Source organism: Chiloscyllium plagiosum, chromosome 26 (genome assembly GCF_004010195.1).
Source record: "Chiloscyllium plagiosum isolate BGI_BamShark_2017 chromosome 26, ASM401019v2, whole genome shotgun sequence".
In the NCBI taxonomy this organism is placed as follows: Eukaryota; Metazoa; Chordata; class Chondrichthyes; order Orectolobiformes; family Hemiscylliidae; genus Chiloscyllium; species Chiloscyllium plagiosum.
In genome coordinates, this window is record NC_057735.1 from 13,537,490 (window position 1) to 13,559,675 (window position 22,186).

Genomic DNA, 22,186 nt, shown 5'->3' on the forward strand with positions numbered 1-22,186 from the left:
CTAAATTCGCATGTTTGCAACCACTATACAATATATTTCCTTCTGCAACAGAGACCAATCAAAGGGGGGAACGGCCTGAAACTGGGGATAGGGCCATTCAGAGACATTGTCAGGAGGCACTTCTGCAAATAGTAGTGGAAATCTGAAACATTAGCCAAAACGTTTAGTCAAATTGAGAATTTCAGCACTGCAATCAATATATTTTTGTTAGGCTTCTTCAGGTTGGTGGATATAGTTAAGATACAAGCCAGCCATAATGCAAATAAAAGGCAGTAACAAGCGTGAGGGGCTGAATTGAGAGTGTGATGCTGGAAAAACACAGCAGGTCTTTTCTGAAGAGCAGGAGAATCGATGAAGGGCTTTTGACCTGCTGTGCTTTTCCAGCACCACACTCTCGACTCTAATCTCCAGCATCTGCAGTCCTCACTTTCACCTTGAGGGGCTGAATGTACTCTTGCCTATTGGCCATATTTCTCAAAATCAAGTTGGTCTTGATGAGGTGATATGGCATCTTATAAACCTTTTGACAGTGATTTCTCTTTTAAGTAGAGGGTGGATTGCTCTGATAAATGTTTATAGAGTTACATCATAGACCTCTGTGCAGAGCTATGCCTGAACCTTTATGATCCAGGGTGTGTTTGAAGTGTAAACGTTCTGAACTCACATCACACACCAGCGGACCTGATTTAAGACTCACTTTGGCTCCAGGTGTCCCTGAACCAAACCTCCAGAGGAATGGAATGCACCTTTAAACCCAACTATTTCTTTTAACTTCCCAGACTAATTTCTCTTAAACATTTCAAACTAAACAGATGGTACAAACACACAGTAGCGAATGGGATGAGAATCAACAAAAATTAACACTTTAGCAACTGGTCATCCGCACTTTGAAAGCTATAAACGCATCTCCCATGGCCACTAAGACAACGACAATAGAATTTCAGGCATTTGCAGTGTCCATTATGTTCCTGGCCCAAGGATTACCCGGTGCTAAGGGGTTGACTTCACAAATTGTGCATGTGACATGTTTCTGCCCTTCCTGATGTGTTGGAAAGGAACCCTGCAAGAACAGCAGTTTTCCCTTGATAACTGGCAGCGTTTCATGGCCTGGAGAGCTCTGTAAGTGTGACAAGATTCAGAGGGGGCCTGACTGTACTTAGAATGAGACCCTGATCATGGGCCAAAACTGGGCAAAGGTATGGGGGGAGTGGTTGCCATACACAGAAATGTTTGAAAACCACCATCCCATACACCCCCCAGCCATCCCACTTATCCAACTCTCTGGACTAACAATCCGTAAATTGCCCAACACACCATCAATCTTTCCCCAAAACCCCACCTAGAGTTGATCTGCCAAACATTCAATCAAAAGTGCAGATAATTAGTAGATTGCTTCTGATTCCTTTAATGCAAAATACAACAAACTTTGTTTTAACTGGCATCTTGTGAACTGCCACTCTCGATAAACTGGGAAAAATGATATACCTCAAATAACAGGAGTTTACTGTGTTATCGTGATCTTCGCGATGTCCAAATAGGCAGCAGAAGGTGCAAGTGAGAAGGGTCTCTGCCAGTGATTTTATTTAAGGTAAAGTTGCATTATTGTTTAAGTGGTTTATGCTGTAAGTAAAGATATGCGAATACACCCCGCATTACATTTCCTTTACTTAGAATCAGGGAATCCCTACAGTGTAGAAGCAGGCCATTTGTTGATTGAGTCCACACTGACCCTCTGAAGACCATCCCACCCAGATCCATGCTTCCCTACCGTAACCCCGTAATCCTGCATTCCCCATGGCCAATCCACCTAAACTGCAGATCTTTGGACTGTGGGAGGAAACCTACCAGCCACAGGGAGAATGTGCAAACTCCAAACTTCCCTCTGAATGCACCAATTGTAAACCATGTATGACTGGAAAAAGAGTTGCAAGCTGACATGCCAAAGCAGAGGGCCATCAGAGGTTAGCTTCCCCGATAGTGTGGAAACAGGCTCCTTCGGCCCAACTAGTCCACACTGAGACCTTCCAAAGAGTAACCCACCCAGACCCATTTCCCTTTGAACTATGGGCAATTTAGCATAGCCAATTCACCTGACCTGCACATCTTTGTATTGTGGGAGGAAACTGGAGCACCCGGAGGAAACCCACGCAGATGTGGGGAGAATGTTCAAACTCCACACGGACAGTCGCCCAAGGTGGGAATCAAACCTTGGGACCCTGGTGCTGTGAGGCAGCAGAGCTAACCACTGAGCCACCGTGCCGCCCCTCTACTCACTTGCTTATTGCAATTCCATGTGACAGATTTCCTCAATGTTGGGAATGCTGGGTATACTTGCAGGGGGGACAGGATGGAGGGGAAAACTGCAGCTGAATGAGCCACAGGGGGAGAAAATAGATTCTTCTAACCCATGCACTTCAAGCTATAATTATTACTGTTCCTCAGTTTAATGGCATCACTCGACCAAACACATAATTGGGTCGAAAACTGTGGTGCTGGAAAAGCGCAACAGGTGAGCCAGCATCCGAGCAGGACAATTGATGTTTCGAAACATCGACTCTCCTGCTCTTCGGATGCTGCCTGACATGCTTTTTGACTCTGATCTTCAGCATCTGCAGTCCTCACTTTCTCCCAAATACATACTTGGTTTAAATAAAGAAAAGTTAGATATCTGAATTATCGCATCCCAATTGACTTCCACCCGTCAACATTTTTGGAATTACCAATCCCGCAACAGGTTTGTTTTTTCAAATTTTAATAGGAACTCACTAGTGGTCACTATCAGAATGAGGAGAAAGTGAGGACTGCAGATGCTGGAGATCAGAGCTTAAAAATGTGTTACTGGAAAAAACGCAGCAGGTCAGGCAGCATTAAAGGAACAGGAGAATCGACGTTTACTTTGACGCTGCCTGACCTGCTGCGCTTTTCCAGCAACACATTTTTAAGCACTATCAGAATGAGCCCAATGAGGGCAAAATATCAGCTCTTCACTATCCTGCTAATCTATCTCAACAACTAAGCTCAGCGAGTACTCTTATTCCTCCAGGTTAAGTTCACCATAAACTCTATCCCGCCCCACACACCCAGATACACCAGAACAACATTCTTTGTTCTTCAGATGTGGCATTATTGTCAAGGTCAAAGTTATTATTCATCTCTCATTGCCCTGATACTTCAGAGGACATTATAGTCAACCACAATGCCCCGGTCAATCCAAGCTCCCTTTCCTGCAGGACACCAGCGAACCAGCTGGATTTTAAAACATTCCACCAACCTTCCTGGTCATTTATCTTCTGCCAACATTGGTTTAACAACAGTACTTACATCAATTTCAAAACTTGCTTGTAAATTAAAAATCTCAGGACAGCAATGCCCTGTATCATAACAGTGACTAATTCAGAACTATTTCACTGCAAAGAATTTGGGACATCTCAACATCAAATAAGCATGTTTTATAAGTCTAATAGTTTATTTTTCCTCCATAACTATTACACTCTGTACCCATCAGACTTAACTGCATCTAAACTTAAACAAACAAAATAGAAATTGCTAGAGAAACCCAGCAGGTCTGTCAGCATTTGGGGAGAGAAAACAGAGCCTATATTTTGAGTCCTGTAACCCTTTGTCACTCTTTGTTATAGTTTAGTGCATTTTTGTCACTCTTTGTTATAGTTTAGTGCATTTAAACCTAGTTACATTTATATAGCACTTTTCAGGGTCACCAAACATTTCAAAGTGCTTTGCAGCCAAGGAAACAGCTTTGAAGTGCAGTGAATATTGTTATGTAACACACAGCACACCTCCAAAATTATCAGGATAACATCTCCAAATACAACACTTTACTGAAATAAAAGCAACCAATTGTCGATCCTGGAAATTTGAAACAAGACATAAAGTGAGAAACAGAGTAAACTTTTCAAGTTCAGTATGGCTCTCCCTTTCTCCACCAATGCTGTCAGATCTGCAGAGTTCCTTCGACTGTTTCTATTTTAATACCATGCCTAATTCCGTACACAACTCTGAAATCAACTGAGCTGGCTCCATGCAAAAGTGGAGAGAACTGAATTACCTTATAAAATAGTCAGTGCCCACCCAAATTTATTCTCTACCTTAACAATGATGCCATGCATTAAACTAACATGCTGTTGTAAAATCCAGCCAGAAGTTAACAGATATTAGCTGTTACACACCCCCAGCCAACAACACTGGAGTTTGGTTTGAATGACAAATAATGAAGAGTATCTCAGGGAATACAATAGCCATCTTAATAGAACTGCTCAACACATTTTATAACCGCTGATGGCAGAAAGAGAGATACATGAATTAAATAGCGATTATGTGCAACCTGTGCTTTCTGCTAATTCTACTCCCATGCTGAACAGAGGAACTCCTACTCAATCTCTGTTCAGATGGAGGCGGGGGGGAAACCACATAGGCGTTAATATCCTCCACTTTGTTTAAAAGGTTTCTCCTTAACAGTCGTTACTAATGTGAGGGAAAGGATAGATTAACATTAAATCAGAAATGTCAGACACTCCAGTCAAAACACCATTTGTAAAATGTAAAGATGCTCAGGCAAAAACGGCTCCTAACGCTTGCTTCAGTCATTTGTTTCTGGCAAGGACAATGAACAGTCAGGCCCTGCCAGCTTGTGTTCACTTCCTATACTTACAATGTCTTTAGGAGTAGCAGCATTCAGTGACAACTGATCTCCTTTAAACTTGTTGTTTGTCTTCTCCTTCGTCTTGATTGTCTTGTCCGTGTACCGTTGTGGTACCTCTCGAAATATATCGTCCTGAAAGGGAGGGGGAGACAGGAAAAACACATCAAGCTCAGTACTGAATAACAAAACCAACAGCTTCTTTTCAACTGTCATCACAATAAAAAAGAATTATGCAGGTACAGAAATCAGGGAAGAGGACCATGATATATTGAACAAAGAGAGGGAGGGGATATTGGCGGTGTCAGCAGGCTTAGGATTTGAGAAGGCCTCAAGGCCGGATCCATCCCAGGCTGCTGTGGGAAGCAAGTGAGAACATTGCTGTAGCCGTGACATTAATTTTCAAATCCTCTCTGGAAACAAGAGGGGTGCCAGAGGACTGCTGGACAGCTAACATGATACCAATATGCAAGAAGGGCGTAGAGATAAACCAGGAAATTACAGATCAGTGAGTGACATAAATGGTAAAGAAACTACCAGAAACAATTCTGAAGGGGCTGAATTGATCTTCAGTTGGACAGGCAAGGATTCATTAAGGATAGTCAGTTTTGTCAGGTGGAGATCATACCTAACAAATGTGATTGAATTTTTCAAGGCAGTGACTAGGTGGAAGGGTGAGGGTAGTGCAGTTGATACAGTCTACATGGGCTTCAGTCAGGCTTGTGACAAAAATCTTGCACGGGAGATTGGTCACGAAGTTAAGTGCTCATAGAATCCAGGACAATTTGACAAATAGATCTAAAATTGGATTAGTGTCAAACGGTGATGGCTGAAGGATGTTTTTGTGGCTGGAAGCCTTTGTCCAGTGATGTACCTCAGGGTCAGTGCTGGATCCCTTGCTGTTCATTGGGTACATTAATGATCTAGATATGAACGTTGGAGGTAGTATCAGTAGGTTTGCAGATGACACAACACATGGTGGCGTAGTAAATAGCGAGGAAGAAAACAGACTGCAGGATGATAGAGCCGGGCGGGTCAGATGGGCTGAACAGTGGCAAATGGAATTTAATCCTGAAAAGTGTGAGGTGATGCATTTTGGGAGGAGTAATAAGGGCAAGGATGTATACACTGAATGTTAGAACCGTGGGACGTACAGAGGATCAAAGGGACCTTGGTGTGCATGCCCATAGTTATTTGAAGAGACCAGGACAGGTGGATAAGGTGTTTAAGAAGACATCTAGGATACTTGGTTATATTGGTGGAGGTACAGAATACAAGGAGGTTATGCTGGAGAGATGTTAGTTCAGCCACAGCTGGAGGACCATGTACAGTTCTGATCACTACACGTTAAGAAGGATTGCACTAGAAATAATGCAGAGGAAGTTCACCAGAATGTTGTTGGGCTGGACCCGATTTAACAATGAAGAGACAAGATAGACTGCGGTTGTTTTCCTGAGAGCGGAGAGGCTGAGGAGGAACTAATTGACGCATATAAAATGGTAAAGGGTGCAGATAGAAAGAACATTTTCCCCTTAGTAAAGGGGTCAACAACTAGGGTCATAGATTTAAGATAATAGTGAGCTTGATGCTTCGAGGGGATTTAAGGAAGAGTTTTTTTACCCAGAGGAATGTCATTGTCTGAAAGGGTGTTACAAGCAGGAACTATCATGATATGTAAGGCACGTTGAGATGAGGACTTGAAGTGCTACAACATACAAGACAACAGGCTAGGTGCTGGGAAATGGGACTCGAGTAAGTAAAGCAGCATCCGAGGAGCTGAGAATCGACATTTCGGGCAAAAGCTCTTCATCAGGAATGAGGCTTGAGAGCCAAGTGGGTGGAGAGATAAATGGGAGGGGTCTGGGGGGAAGGTAGCTGAGAGTACAATGGATAGATGGAGGTGGAGGTAAAGGTGATAGGTCGAAGAGCAGGGTGGAGTGGATAGGTGGGAAGGAAGATGGACGGGTAGGACAGATCGTGAGGGTGGTACCGAGTTGGAAGGATGGAACTGGGATAAAGTGGGGGGAGGGGAAATGAGGAACCTGGTGAAATCCACATTGATGCTGTGGGGTTGGAGGGTCCCGAGGTGGAAGATGAGGCTCTTCTTCCAAGCATTGGGTGGTTAGGGTGTGGCGATGGAGGAGGCCCTGGACCTACATGTCCTTGATAAAGTGGGAGGAGGAGTTGAAGGTTTTGGCCAAGGGGCAGTAGGGTTGGTTGATGCGAATGGCCCGGAGATGTTCTCTCAAGCACTCTGCAAGTAGGTGTCCTGTCTCCACAATGTAGAGGATACTGCATCGAGAGCAATGGATACAGTAAATGACATGTGTGGAAGTGTAGGTGAAACTTTGATGGATGTGGAAGGCTCCTTTGGGACCTTGGATGGAAGTGAGGGGGGAGGTGTGGGCACAGATTTTGCAGTTCCTGTGGTGGCAGGGGAAGGTTCCGGGCGGAGAGGGTGGGTTGTTGGGAGTCGTGGACCTGATAAGACTTAACCTGTTCCTGCTTCAGTCACAGGCCTGATCAGATGGCACCCTCTCCACCCGTGATAAGAAATAAGGGCACTGTCAGTATCTGTTCAACAGTTTGGACAAACTTATCTTATCCCATCAATGCCATTGTCAGCAACATACCAATGGTATGGGCACACTGTTGACTTCCAAGTGACTTTCTGCTCTCTCACTCTGCAAATGCTGCTCTTGGGAATTAAAAGTCCACTGCTTATACCTCCTTCCTCTCAAATGTTACAATCAAACGTTCATCCTTTGGGGGTTACACACCTTACTGATGGGAACAAACTGGCAATTCCCTGCAAAAGTCATGGCAGGTTTCACCAGGATCACCACACAGTATCTCTCTTGTTTATAACAATCCTAATTCAAATGGCTTAGGAGAAAGTGAGCACTGCAGACGCTGGAGATCAGAGTCGAAGAGTGTGGTCCTCCGTGACTCTCGCGCTAGGTCCCCAACACCCCACCAATCCACCCTCCCCTCCCAGCACCTTCCCCTGCCACTACAGAAATTGCAAAACCTGTGCTCACACCTTCCCCCTCACCTCCATCCAAGGCCCCAAAGGTGTCTTCCACATCCATCAGAGTTTTACCTGCACATCCACACGTCATTTACTGTATCCATTGCTCCCGATGCACTCTCCTCGACACGCGGGGGCAGGATGCCTACTTGCAGAGCACTTCAGAGAACATCACCGGGACACATGCACGAAGCAACCCCTCAATGCATCAATGTGGACTTCACCAGTTTCCTCATTTTCCCTCCCCCACTTTATCCCAGTTCCAACTTTCCAACTCGGCACTGCCCTCATGACCTGTCCATTTTCCTTCCCACCCTCCCCTCCAACCTATCATCTTTACCCTCACCCCCATCTACCTATCGTACTCTCAGCTACTTTACACCCAGACGCACCCCCCCCTTCCCATTTATATCTCCACCTCCAAGCTCTCAGCCTCATTCCTTATGAAGGGCTCTTGCCTGAAACGCCGATTCTCCTGCTCCTCGGATGCTACCTGACCTGCTGTGCTTTTGCAGTGCCACACTCTCAACTTTGATCTCCAGCATCTGCAGTCCTCACTTTCACCCACTGGAGTATGTAAGTTGACCACCACAAACATGGTGGGCCGAAGGGTCTCATTTCATTCGGTAAAACTCTATGACTCTTGTCAGGAGGGGATGAAGGACACGGTCAATAAATCAGAGAAGGTCAATTTCCCTTCCCCCAAACTCAGCAGCCATTCGGCCAAGAGCTAGCAAGGAACAGCAAGAAAAATGGGCCACTGAAATACAGCCTTCCTAACAGGGGAGTATGGACAATCTGCAGTCTGAAGAACACTAGCCAGCTTTCAAAGGGTTGGGGGGGGGGGAGGAAGCACAAAGGAATTAGGTACCAATTTTAGATGCAACCTTGTAATAATAAACCTTTTAAAATCCAGCCCAAACACTACTGCACTGTGTAATTTATGTGGAATGATGCATTCCAAAGTAAATCGGTGGAGATGAAGATGATTTAATTACTGCCAAAGCAAAAAAAAATGCATCACAAATATCCATCTTTATTAAATGGGGACTGAAGGGAATAGGCTGAGTGCAGCCATTAGTCAATCAGCAGCTGAGATTTCATGCAGATTTAGGACTGTCCTGATACATGAAAGTCAGACACCGATAACCCCCTGTGTACACATCATACCTACATCAAACCAACCAGGTTTTAAAACTGGAGACATTTTTTATCCAAAGCAATTATATTTTAGAATCCCTACAGTATGGAAGCAGGTCATTCGGTCCACTGAGTCCACACTGACCCACCAAAGCCCATCCCACCCAGGCTCACCCCTCCTGCACAACCCCCCATCCAAACAACAACAGCCTCTACCCTGTTCCTAAACCCTGTATTTCCCATGGCTAACCCACCCAGCCTGCACATCCCCAGACACTATGGAGCAATTTACCATGGTCAATCCACCTCACCTGACCTGCACACCTTTGCTCTCTGTGGGAGGCAACTGGAGCACCCGGAGGAAACCCACACAGACCCAGGGAGAATGTACAAACTCCACACAGAGGGCTGGAATCGGACCCAGGTCCCTGGCACTGTGAGGCAGCAGTGCTTACCACTGAGCTGCCCTGTCACCAACTTGAATTGAGCTCCAGAATGTGGCACCAACTTACGTCACTGAGCTCATCGTCTGAAGAGGCAGCTTGATGTGCTGCCTTCACGCCCCAGCGATCCTGGCTTTGCTTGTCTACTCCTGTGCTCCCCTGGATTGCCTTCCCCGGAATGGTGCAGGTCGGTTTCTAAGAATGATAAAAAGAATCAGAACTGCAGAGTGGCGACATGCTTAAGAACCCCTTCAGAACCGGAACACAAAAACGATCAAGCCTGGCACTTCGGTACAGGATTGAGGGCATGCTGCACTGTGGGGAGTGCCTTCTTTCAGATGAGAATGTCAGGTGGATGCTACAGATTCTTGTTGAAGGTGAGCAGCACCTGTTATCCCCAGTGTAGGGGCCATTAATTATCCCTCGATCAATATCACAAAGGGAGATAATTGGGTCATTTTCATATCGTTGTGAGAGCTTGCTCTCTGCAAATTAGGCTGATATGTTTCAAACAAATGCTTGACTGGCTGAAAAGTGCTTTCGGATGCCAGGTGGTCATGACAGGTGCTATAAAAATGCAGCTCTGTCTTCCTAAACCTTTCATCTTGGGGTTGAGGGGTCAGTGCTGCCCTGTCTAATAACTCCACATTACAAACAGCCGACTCAGGATGTACTTGGGGAGGGATTAGCTGTGGTTGACTATTTCTGCTCTGAGCTCTGGGAACTGAGGTTCACAACAGTCCTCACAGTCACCAGTGGACAGGGTGCACACAGCACAACCTGGAGACTGTAGTAAGCCGCCTTCCTCATGGTGTACTGTTAAAACACTGATGCACGGGGATCAGGAAATAATTACATTAAATGTTTCTATACTGCTTCTCCAGAGTGAGTGCATCTACATTAAGGAAAAATGGCTCGATCTGTTAAAGCTCCTGACTGAAGAACACTCCATGTGGAGGCGGGAGAGATTGCAGAGTGGGATGTTAACGATTAGCCGTGAAGACCCGCAGATAGAGAAGAGCCCAAATGATTTTCTGTTCTCGGGCCCATGGAGAGTGGCAGGTGGTGAGTTAGATGGAGAACACGAGGGACTCCCTGAGAGGAGGAAGACTTGATGAGGCGATCAATCTGCTTCAGACAGCGAAGATCAAGAAGCTGGGATCCCATTAATTTGCAAAGAATGTAAATGGACAAATAAAATAATCAAACAGATCTTGACAGAGACAGCCAGCAGAGCCATTGTACAGGCCACAACATGGAACAGAATCTAGACACTTTTGCCGGTTCCTGCTGAAAATAGAAATCGGCGACAGAAAACGGACGGAAAACGCAGGCTTTATCTGCCCCGAGTATGTGGGGAGACTGGAGAAGTCTTCCACATTGAAGCTGGAATCACAAAGAGTGCTACATGTCTACACAGTGGAGATCCTACCCACACGCACACTCACGGACTGAGGCAGCATGTCTTGATGGTCACTCGTGAAAACAATGAATTCTCAGCATGGAGAAAATTAGGAGGTCAACTCCCTCAGTGCCACTCGGATGTCTGACTGTCTAAGGTTAGAATGAAATGGTCTGCACACTCAGACTGTAGCTACCCACAGCTACCACAGTCCCACAGGGGACACGGGAACCTTCTCCTTTTGCCAGAGTAACTTCCCACCCACTTTGGGAGCCATTTACACCATCATCAATCCTTTATGTTCATTTGTTAGGACAAGACATGAAATCGCGTCCTGATCAGAGTGGTGCTGGAAAAGCACAGCAGGTCAGGAAGCATCCAAGGAGCAGGAAAATCGACATTTCAGGCAAAAGCCCTTCATCAGGAATCATGATAAAGAGCTTTTGCCCAAAACATCAATTTTCCTGCTCCTCGGATGCTGCCTGACCTGCTGTTCTTTTCCAGCACCATTCTAATCTAGACTCTGATCTCCAGCATCTGCAGTCCTCACTTTCACCTGTAAGATAGCATCCCTGCCAATGGACATCATCTTTTCCTCAATGCTTCCTCCAGTCTGCGAGGATGCGTAGTTACACAGTAATCGGGAACGTGTGTGCAGGAAACACACCGGCTCTGCGCTGAAGTGATTGTAACGAGGTCAACCAGGTGGCGCTCATAGAATATAAGTTTCCTTGTCCAATTGGGGAGCCCTGGCTGACAGATATAAACAGGAGTGTCAGAGGCTCTATTCACTCTGAGAGCTGGCTCTGAGGGAGCTGGATCAGTGTCAAGGACTCTCCACATGTAAATAAAAAACATGGAACAAACATGGAACAATACAGCAGAGGAACAGGCCCTTCGGCCCACAATGTCTGTACTGACCATGATGCCATTCTAAACTAACCCCATCTCCCAACATATTCCATGCACCCACCACCCTCTGTGGAAAAGAATTTCCTCGTACATCTCCTTTAAACTGTTCCCCTCTCACTTTAAAACTATTGCCCCCTAGTACTGACATTTCCATCCTGACTATTCACCCAACCAGGCCTCTCTTAACTTTATATATTTCTGTTTCTATGGAACTATCAAATGGAGCATTGCTCCCTACCCTCCCTCTGTGATTGCTGTACTCAAAGAGTTGTAAATCTCCGAAACGCTTCCCAGTTCTGAGGAAAGGTCATTGTATCAAAAGCTAACACAGTCCACAGATGCTGATTGGCTTGTTGAGCACCATAAGCCATTTCTGTTTCAATTTCATTGGTCCTGTAACTGCAGTAATAATGGTCATAAAGTCCCTACAGTGCAGAAGCAGACCATTTGGTTTATCGAGTCCACACCAACCCACTAAAAAGCACCCCATCCAGATCCAGCCCCTTACTGCATTCCTGCTTTTCCATGGCCAATTCACCTAACCTGCACATCTTTGAACTGTGGGAGGAAACTGGAGCACCGAGGATGCCCAAGCAGATACAGAGAGAATGCGCAAACTCCACACAGTTGCCCAAGAGTGGAATCAAACCTGGGTCCCTGGTGCTGTGAGGCACCAGTGCTAACCACTGAGCCACCGTGCCATCTCATACATCAGGGTAGACACTTCTCTGGAACTGACTCTTTGTCAGACTATAGAAGGTCACCTTTCTCAGTTGTCTTTCCAACCTTTCAGGTTTTAGCCAATCTCCTCTTGAGTAAACCCAGTGTTGGTAAAGTCCACTCATTTGCAGAGGTGTCTTCAGAACTTGTAATTTCCTCAGTCCAAATGTACTTCAATTCCGACACCATCGCGCTTCCCCAAGGACTGTGCTCTATATAAAACATGGAAGTATTCCCAGGCATCTGCCCTCACCCTAACATTGCATCAACAATGGCCTAAATGACAGAAACTGCTGGAGAAACTCAGCAGGTCTGACAGCATCTGTGGAGAGAAAGCAGTTATTATGTTCTGAAAAAAGGGTCCTTGGACCTGAAACATTAACTATGCTTTCTTTCTCCAGCAATTTCTGTTGCTGTTTCAGGTTTCCAGCATCCACGGCTCTTTGTTTTATTTTGGCCTAATTGACGGAATCAGAAAGGCTAGAAACTGAGGATTGTTCAGCCCATAGCAGAGACGTTAACGGGAAATCCAACTTACTTAGCTAAAACCAAGAAGGGCTTGATAACAGTGAGCAGAAACTTCTTCCTCTATTAACGTTCCATCCTCAGTCCATAGAGATTTAAAATAATTTGCAGAAGAACCAAGATAAATGTTGTTGCAAAGGGGATTTATATCTGAATCCATGGACAAAAGTCTGGTTATAATAAGTATCCCAAAATCTATCAGCTTCTTTCTTGAACATGCTCAATGACTAACATGATTTTCAAAGGCAGTGGGGCATGCACTTGTAAGGGATTACTTTACTGGGCCATGGGATATCCAGTGGATGTCGTGTACAATAATTGTCTTGTATAAATTCAACATCATCTCCTTGCTCTTACGTTCTATGCCTCTATTAATAAAGCAAAGAACACCGTATACTTTATTCATTGCTCTCTCCATCTGTCCTGCCCCTTCAATAATTGGTGCACGTACATCTCCAGGTCCTCCTGCTCCTGCACCCCCTTTAGAATTGTACTATCTTTCAATTCTTCTGACCAAAATACTTCACCTGACACTTCCCTGCATTGAATCTCATCTGCCACCATTTCACCAGTACAATGTCCCTTTGGAGTTCTATGCCCTTTACTTATACCCTATACCCTTCCAAAGTCAGTGTCACCTGCAAACTTTGAAACTGTCCCCCGCACATCAAGTTCCATATTATTAATATAGCCTCAGGAAAGGCAGAGGTCCCAGTACCAACCTCCCCTGGGGAACCCAACTACAAACACTCCTCCAGTGCAACAAATATCCATTAATCATTATTCTATGCTTCCGGTCACTCAGCCAATTTTGTGTCCACATCGTTACTGTTCCTTTTATTCCATGACCTATGACTTTTCTTACAGATCTGTTGCCTGGTGCTATATCAAACCCCTTCTGGAAATCCATGTATACCACATCAACAACATTACTCTCAGCAAGCCTGTTATGTCTTCAAAAAACTCCCAACAAGTTAGTTCAACACAATGTCTCCCTTCAAAATCCATGACTTTACCTGAACAACCCACCTATTTTTCCGATGCGTCTAGTAGCTCGATCTGAAATGAGTGCGTCGAGGAGCTTCCTCACCACCAAAGTTAAACTGACTGGTCTGTAATGGCTTACAAATTTTCCTGAACAAGGTCGCAATTCTCCAGACATCCGGCACCTCCCCAGAGTCTACGGAAGACTGAAAGATTCTCACCAGTGCTCCCTCAATTTCGACCCTCATGGAATCCCTACAGTATGGGAGAAGTCAGTTGGCCCATCGGATCCACACCAACCCTCCAAGGCCCACCCCACTACCCTATCCCTGTAATCCTACATTCCCCTTGGACAATCCACCTCACCTGCACATTTTGGTCTGTGGGAGGAAACCGGAGCACCCGAAGGAAACCAACGCAGACACGGGGAGAACGTGCAAACTCCACACAGACAGTCACCCGAGGGCAGAATCGAACTCGGGTCCCTGGTGCTGTGAGGTGGCTTCCTTCAAAGTCCTTAGATGCATCTCATCCACTCCCGGTGCCTTGTCATGTTTTATATCCAAGATTTCTCCTTTATTAATTTTGAATCCTTCTAGTGACACAAAGAGAATGGTCTCCAAACAAAACTTTGGGCAATGCATTTTTATTGACTATATTGAAAGAGCCATTTAATTGTGGATTAGTCTTAATGGTTTCAGTATAATCAATGCATCATATCAATTAGAGGCACAGACTTGTAGGAACATGGAGATAGAAAAGGGTCATTGATCCCCTCTAATCTCTTCCTCCGTTCAGCTGATCCAAACTCCATATTCCTTCATGCCTGTGGCCAGCAATAAAAAAAAAATCCCCGTCAATCTCAGGCTTAAATTATGACATGAGCTAGCTGCAGCATTAGCGGCTGTGTCTTCAGCTCTGGGCTCCCCTCACAACTGGAGACTCAGCGTTTTGAACAGATTGTTGAATTAAATGTGGCCCAGCATCATACTTTAGCTTTACAATGCTCCTGTGAATCAGTGTGTCACGTGAAAGGTGCTATCAAGATATAAGTTGTTGTAGTATGCACTGCTGCTGTGGGAGTGGTTCATAATTTCACTGTCCCTTGCAGAGTCCACTCAGAATGGCCTGATCTCGGGGTTCCCCATCGTCTGGGCTGTCCCACCAATGGATGAAACTTTTCTCTACTTTTTGGAGTTCTCAAAATCATGAGAGGTCTGAACACAGCAGATAGAGAGAAAGTGTTTCCACTTGTAAAAGGATTATCAGTGGGCACAGTTTTCAAGTGCTTCGCAAAAGAGGTAAATGCAAGTAGTTAGTGTCCTGCAGCACTGTCTGGAAGCCTGTTGGAGGCTGGCTTGATTAAGGTGTTCAAGAGGGTGATTATTTAAATACAAACAAAGATGCAGGGTTGCAGTGAAAAGACTGGGGATACTAGATATACCTGCTCAGAGAGCCAGTGTGGACATGCTGGGCTGAATGGCCTCCTTCTACACTGTATCAATGCTGTGATTCTGTGACTTTTGTTTCAAAATCCTCAATTAAATTGTGCCAAATCCTTCCAATACATGACCGCCAGCAAGAGAGGAGTTAGTTAGTTTAATAGAAGATAATTGGTTAACAAATTTGCTAACCAATTGATGAGTCATGAGTTTAAACATTTGCTAAAATACCACAGCGAAGAAATGAAATCCATTTGAGTGAATACAAGTTACACTCGGTTCTGATATAACGCAATAGTTCCGTTCTCATGTGATCCCAGGTTAAAAAAAAAATCGCATAATAGCCGCTCCATTTAAACTAATGGGGCCGGAATCGCATTATAGCCAATACAGGGAAGGAAAGTTTGCGTTTTACAAATAACGGTCTAAATTCTTCAATTGCGTTAAAGCCAATCCGGGTTGAAGAAACAGCAGAACCAACTGTACTTATCAGCATTACACGAGGAGGCCATTGAGCCCATTACTCCTGTGATAGCCCTACTGCCTGGAAGGGTGGTTGAAACAGAAGTTGAAAGGGGAAAACATTGCAGGGCTGTGAGGGAAGAGCAGGAGTGAGAGTTAATGGGACAGATCTTTTTAACAGCTAGCACAGCATTTATGGACCCAATGGCTTCCTAACGCAATTTCCTCCCTTTTCTCCTTCCTACCAACTTTTCAAACAGTATGTCATAATGCACTGTATTGCTTGATATAAAACAAAAATCACCCCATCACACCTCTACTTCTCTTTCCAATCACTTTTAAATCCATTACTGCTGGTTAGAAACCCTCTGAATTAACCAAATATTTAACCACTTTCCTTTTAAAGTTTTCATCAATCACTCCAACCGAGCACATCAGAGTTTAACAACCTACTGCATTTCATAAAAACTACGTCCTCCCTAACCTCTCCATTAAAAGGGAAAGGGTCGATCACCTGGAGCGGAAAAATATTTTTCCAAACGTGCTGGATGTTGTTGTGACGCCACTCTGAATGTGGACATTTTAACCACTCTTCCTTCCTGCATCAATCTCTGCAATGCCTCTGACAGGGACTAAGACCCGGCTGTCACTAAACCACAGAGCCATTCAGCCCATCGAGTCCCTGCTTGCTCTCTATAAAGCTGTCCTCCCAGTTTTATGCCTGTCAGCCTGCCTGATTTATTTACCTCACAGTCGAAAGGCGTGGCGCTGGAAAAGCACAACAGGTCAGGCAGCATCCGAGGAGCAGGAGAATCGATGTTTCGGGCTTAAGCCCTTCATCAGATAAGGGCCCAAAATGTTGAATCTTCTGCCCCTCGGATGCTGCCTGACCTGCTGTGCTTTTCCAGCACCACACTTTTCGACTCTGATCTCCTGCATCTGCAGTCCTCACTTATTTACCTCAGATGCCAATTCAAATTCTGTTGGTGATGATGCAGAACACTCTTTCATGGAGACTCGCAGCACTGCTCCATCTGGATAACTCACTTGCTCTGAGGGCTCAGGAACTCTGTCTCATAGGCAATAGAGTCATTAGACCGCATTATGGTGCAGTATTCCTTTTGGGAAGGCAGGAAGGGCAGATGAAGACATTGAAAAACAAAACCAAACGGCTGTTGGAAACCCACTTCCACCCACAAAATGCAAAGAACAACAGAGCACAGAAAAGGTCCTTCGGCCCACCAAGCCTGTGCCGATTCCTAGTCTTTATTTAGACCTGCTACCAACTGCCCGTGTGCAGTATCTATCCCTCTGTTCGCCTCCAGTTCATGGTCTATCAAGATATGCCTCAAATGTTGCTATGTGCCTGCTTCCCCAATCTCCACTGGCAGTGCGTTCCAGGCACCCACCACCCTCTGTGTGAAACATTCTCCCCTCACTTCTCCCTTACACTTTCCCCTTCTTGCCTTGAACCTGTGCCCTCTTGCATTTGACCCTGGGAAAAGGCCTCTGACTATCCACCCCATCTCCACCTCTCATAATTGTGTAGGTCTCTATTGCGTCGCCCCTCAGCCTCCAACTTTCCTGTGAAAACAATCTGAGTTCCTATTAACAGACAGAGAGGCAACTCCAGCCACTGATTTAATGCCTGCTGTGTATCTGACCATGGTAAGAGGCATTTCAACCAAAAGCACTCCTGGACTCATCCGAGAGATGCAGGTAAACACAGACACAGCAGATAATCCTAAACTAGTCAATGCTTTTCTAAAAGAAAGAATTTTCCATTGGGTCCAAAACACAGAAGGAGCCATTTAGCTCTAATGCTCTATGTTGGTGATGATACTCCACACAGAACTCCTCCCAACCCCATCCTCGAAACCTTCTACTTCCTGACCCACTAAATCTTAGACATGCAGAGAACACTATATTTGTTTTTTAGAAAGAACCAAGCTGTCATCATGTCAAGAGAAAACAGACCAGGAGCAATGGGACCCAGATGGGTGGCGTTCCTCAGACTGTTCTACTTAGTCAGCCCAGTTGGCAGGATGGCTGGTTTACAATGCAACGTAATGGTGTGGGTTCAATTCCCATCACCTGCTGAGGTTACCGTTAAGGACACTCCTTCTTAACCTCACCTGAGGTTAAACCACCAGCTGTCTCACTCCAATGAGAGAGCAGCCTATGGTCAGGCCAGAGCATGGATACTTTACTATATGCTAGAAGTTAAGATTGTCTGTTGATCTACCAGCAGCCACTTACGGCAAAGAAGTCAATTCCACAGAAACCTGGACCAGGCTTCTCTGCTGTCTCAGGTGTGACATCCGTTGACATCTCTTGGGCTGGCTTCTTTGGAGCGTCTGGTTTTACAGCCTAAACAGAGCAGGGACAGGTAAAGATTAAGATTCACCCTCAGTGAGGAGATTTAAAGACTGAGGTTTCAGTAACATCTTGATTTGATAATAAGGGGTCCCCACAAGAATTGTTTCTCTGCTCCAAGCCATGGAAAGCGGCCAATTCCACCCAGTTCAGCGTCAACTTGGCAAAACGTTTCTGGCAATGCTTGAGCTCCAGCTCCCCCTGGTGCCTGGACAGGTTAAGGCAGCCGGGTCTGGGGAAATGGAAATTCTCCCAGCTCTAATCTACACCCTAACCCCATATCCCCTGCCCTACCGCCTGGTCTGGGAGGGGCAAGTAGGGGCAGGAGCAATATGAGCTGTGCAGTTGCCCTCAGTGTCCAGTCCTAGTTTTACTGAACAGGGAAGTGAGGCACAGGTATCTGCTGCTATCCCCAACTGAGTCACCCTGACTACAAATGGCCATTCACAGAACAAGAGCACAGAATGAGGGCATTCAGCCAATCGCAGTTGTACCAGATCCTTGAAAGGCCAATCCAATTACTGCTCTTCCTCTGCTCTTTCCCCACAGACCTCCATTCCCTTCTCGAGTATATCGCCAATTCCTCTTTTGCACGTTACATTCAAGTTTGCTTTCACAAAATCTTTGGGTAGCAAACTCCAGACCCTAACAAATCACACTCTTCTTCCCTCTGGCTCCTTCACCTGTGGCTCAAGGCTCCCTGCCTGCAGAAACCGTTTCCCCTTCTTTTATCGAAAGCCCTCAATAATGTGGAAAACCTTTTGTTAAATCGCTCAACGTTCCTGCTCGGGAAACAACTTCAGGCTCTCTCACCTCTTCACATGACTGAAGGCCCTTATCCCTCCTATCAAGGTGGGGGGTGGGGGTGGGGGGGGGGGACCGAAACTGCTCAGCTGCAGTCGCCTCCACACCTGCCCCCATCACATTGCTAACCAACTCACAGAGTCACAGAGATGTACAGCACAGAAACAGAGCCTTCAGTCCAACTCGTCCATGCCAACCAGATATCCTAACCTAATCTAGTCCCATGCCAGCACTTGGCCCATAACCCTTCCTATTCATATACCCATCCAGATGCCTTTTAAATGTTATAATTGTACCAGCCTCCACTGCTTCCTCTGGCAGCTCATTCAATATTCGTACTACCCTGTGCATGAGAAAGTTGCCCCTGAGGTCCATTTTGTATCTTTCCCCTCTCACCCTTAACCTATGCCCTCTCATTCTGGATTCCCCCACCCCAGGGAAAACAGCTTGTCTATTTATCCTATCCATGCCCCTCATGATTTTATAAACCTCTATAAGGTCAAGCCTCAGCCTCCGACGCTGCAGGGAAGACAGCCCCAGCCTGTTCAGCCTCTCTGTTTTGCTCAAACCCCCCAATCCTGGCAATATCCTTGTCAATCTTTTCTGAACCCTTTCAAGGTTCACAACATCCTTCCTATGGGACAGAGACCAGAATTGCACACAATATTCCAAAAGTGGCCAAACCAATGTCCTGCACAGCCGCAACATGACCTCCCAACTCTTGTACTCAATACTCTGACCAATAAAGGAAAGCATACCAAATGCCTTCTTCACTATCCTATCTACCTGCGACTCTACCTTCAAGGAACTATAACTTTCAAGTTAACCTCCCAAGTGGCTGCTGCCCATGAAGACGACATGAGGGGCAACGCTCTGCTAATCTCCAGGTCTGATGAGGAGTCTTAAGCAGTAGATTTTTGAGGTTGGAGGGGGAGGGTGGTGATTCAAATCTAGTAAGGGCTGAATAAAAAAGGTTTTAACTGAAGCCACAGACTGTGTCAGACATGAAAATGGTCGGTGATGCATTAACTGGTGTTAAATGCCTGGACTCTAGAGGCTCGGTTAATGATTGATGAGTCAGCATCAGTTCCCTGGAGGTTCGGGTGCAGTATGTTCTGTGACTGAAAGGTGTGGATAGCAGCTCGATTGGAAATATTTATAGGCCTGGCAGTCATTGAAATGACAGTGTGATCTGTGGCAAGGAGCACTTTGAAATGATAGCTGTTTAACACGCTTCAACCCTTGGGAACAAGCTTTTAAAATCTCAACTTTCATTTTATAGATTCATTCAGCACAGAAGAGGCTCTTCGGCCCATCAAGTCTGCACTGTCATAACCACCACTAAGAGTGCACTAATCCCAATTTCCTGCACTTGTCCCATATCCTTGAATGTGATGATAATTGAAGAGTGCTCGTCCAAATATTTCTGAAACCTTCTAAGGTTTCCAGCCTCCACTACCTTCCCAGGCAGTGCATTCCAGATTCCCACCACCCTCTGAGTGAAAATATTTTTTTCTCAAAACCCCTCTGAATCTCCTGCTCCTTACCCTAAAACTATGCCCCCTCATGATTGACCCCTCAACCAAGGAGAACAGCAGCTCTCTACTCACCCTGTCCATATCTCCCATTATATTACACACCTCAATTATGTCCCCCTTGGTCTTCTCTGCTCACTAGAAAACACTACAAGTCTGTCTAGTCTCTCCATGTCACTCAATTTCTACCTCACTGGCTTTAAAGTGGATCAGTTTTTGCACTTGCACTGAAAACAGTAGGAGGGGAACGTTGGAGGCAATTGGCAAAAGCAAATGGAGATTGACATTTAACAGAATTGGGACCTGCCAACATTATCAGTTCAAAACTTGAACTGACTATTCACCTGCACTGTTTTGTTCCTTTTTACAGGGGGCTCAGAAGACCGAGACTCAGTCGGTTTACTCTTCATGATGGGCGGATTCTTCAAAGGATCGTGCCGTGGGACAAGAAAGCTTCCCGACGAGCGACCAACTCCGTCCACCTGGAAGAGAAGCAAGCATGAGGGTACAGGGCTCATTACTGTCTTACATGTTGAAAACTGCATCAAAACTTTTTGTAAAAGCCCAGGAGCTGGGTTTGAATTCATCCAAGGAAGAGGCTTTCATTAAGTCAGAGTCACTAACATCGCCATGAGGCTCTTCAGCCCATCGGCTCTCTGGGGAGCAGACAATTCCAATCCTCCCACTCCACCCTATAGCTTTTTTCCTTCAAGCGGTCATTCAACCATCCTCACAGTGGGGTAATGACCTGAAACTGATTGCCTACAAAGGCTAGCAATGAGGATAGGAGGGTGATGCAGATCGGGATGGTGCCAATCCTGTCCAAAAGTAGGACAATGTTACTTAAAGGATGACAAATATTTGGAATAATCTTCCAGACAATGTCTAATACCCAGGCCATTGACAATGTAGTCGGATTAGAGTCTGGGTGAATTAGGCTGCAAGGGATGAGCTTCCCTGACTCTAGATTAGAGTGGTGCTGGAAAAGCACAGCAGTTCAGGCAGCATCCGAGGAGCAGGAAAATCGACGTTTCGGGCAAAAGCCCTTCATCAGGAATAGAGGCAGGGTGCCTGCAGGGAGAGTGGAGAGATAAATGAGAGGAGGGTTGGGGTGGGGAGAAAGTAGCATAGAGTACAGTAGGTGAAAGGGGGTGAGGATGGAGATGATAGGTCAGAGAGGAGGGTGGGGGAAGGTAGCAAAGAGTACAATGGGTGAATGTGGGTGGGGATGAAGGTCATAGGCCAGAGAGGAGGGTGGAGTGGATAGGTGGAAAGGAAGATAGGCAGGTAGGACAAGTCATGGGCACAGTGCTGAGCTGGAAGTTTGGAACTGGGGTGAGGTGGGGGAAGGGGAAATGAGGAAACTGGTGAAGTCCACATTGATGCCCTGGGGTTGAAGTCTGCCGAGGCGGAAGATGAGGCGTTCTTCCTCCAGGCGTCGGGTGGTGAGGGAGCGGCGATGAAGGAGGCCCAGGACCTCCATGTCCTTGGATGAGTGGGAGGGGGAGTTGAAATGTTGAGCCACAGGGCAGTGTGGTTGATTGGTGCCGGTGTCCCAGAGATGTTCTCTAAAGCGCTCTGCTAGGAGGCGCCCAGTCTCCCAATGTGGAGGAGACCGCATCGAGAGCAATGGATACAATAAATGATATTGGTGGATGAGCAGGTGAGACACATTGTCCCTGAGACACATTGTCCTCTCTCATCCACCACTGCTCCAGTGTAAACTCACAGCAAAAAGTCACATTCGTTCAAC

At 45.9% G+C, this 22,186-nt stretch overlaps 1 protein-coding gene across 1 annotated transcript in view; it reads right to left on the reverse strand.

Annotated features, from left to right (window-relative positions):
- The window catches only part of LOC122563108, a 63,933-nt gene that overhangs the window by 8,229 nt on the left and 33,518 nt on the right, over positions 1-22,186 (reverse strand). Inside the window, exons 7-10 of the mRNA XM_043716545.1 lie at positions 20,778-20,915; positions 17,978-18,088; positions 9,341-9,466; positions 4,670-4,792 (exon numbers count right to left, since the gene is read on the reverse strand). Of these exons, the coding sequence (XP_043572480.1) occupies positions 4,670-4,792; positions 9,341-9,466; positions 17,978-18,088; positions 20,778-20,915 (498 nt within the window). The remainder of the gene's footprint in view (positions 1-4,669; positions 4,793-9,340; positions 9,467-17,977; positions 18,089-20,777; positions 20,916-22,186) is intronic.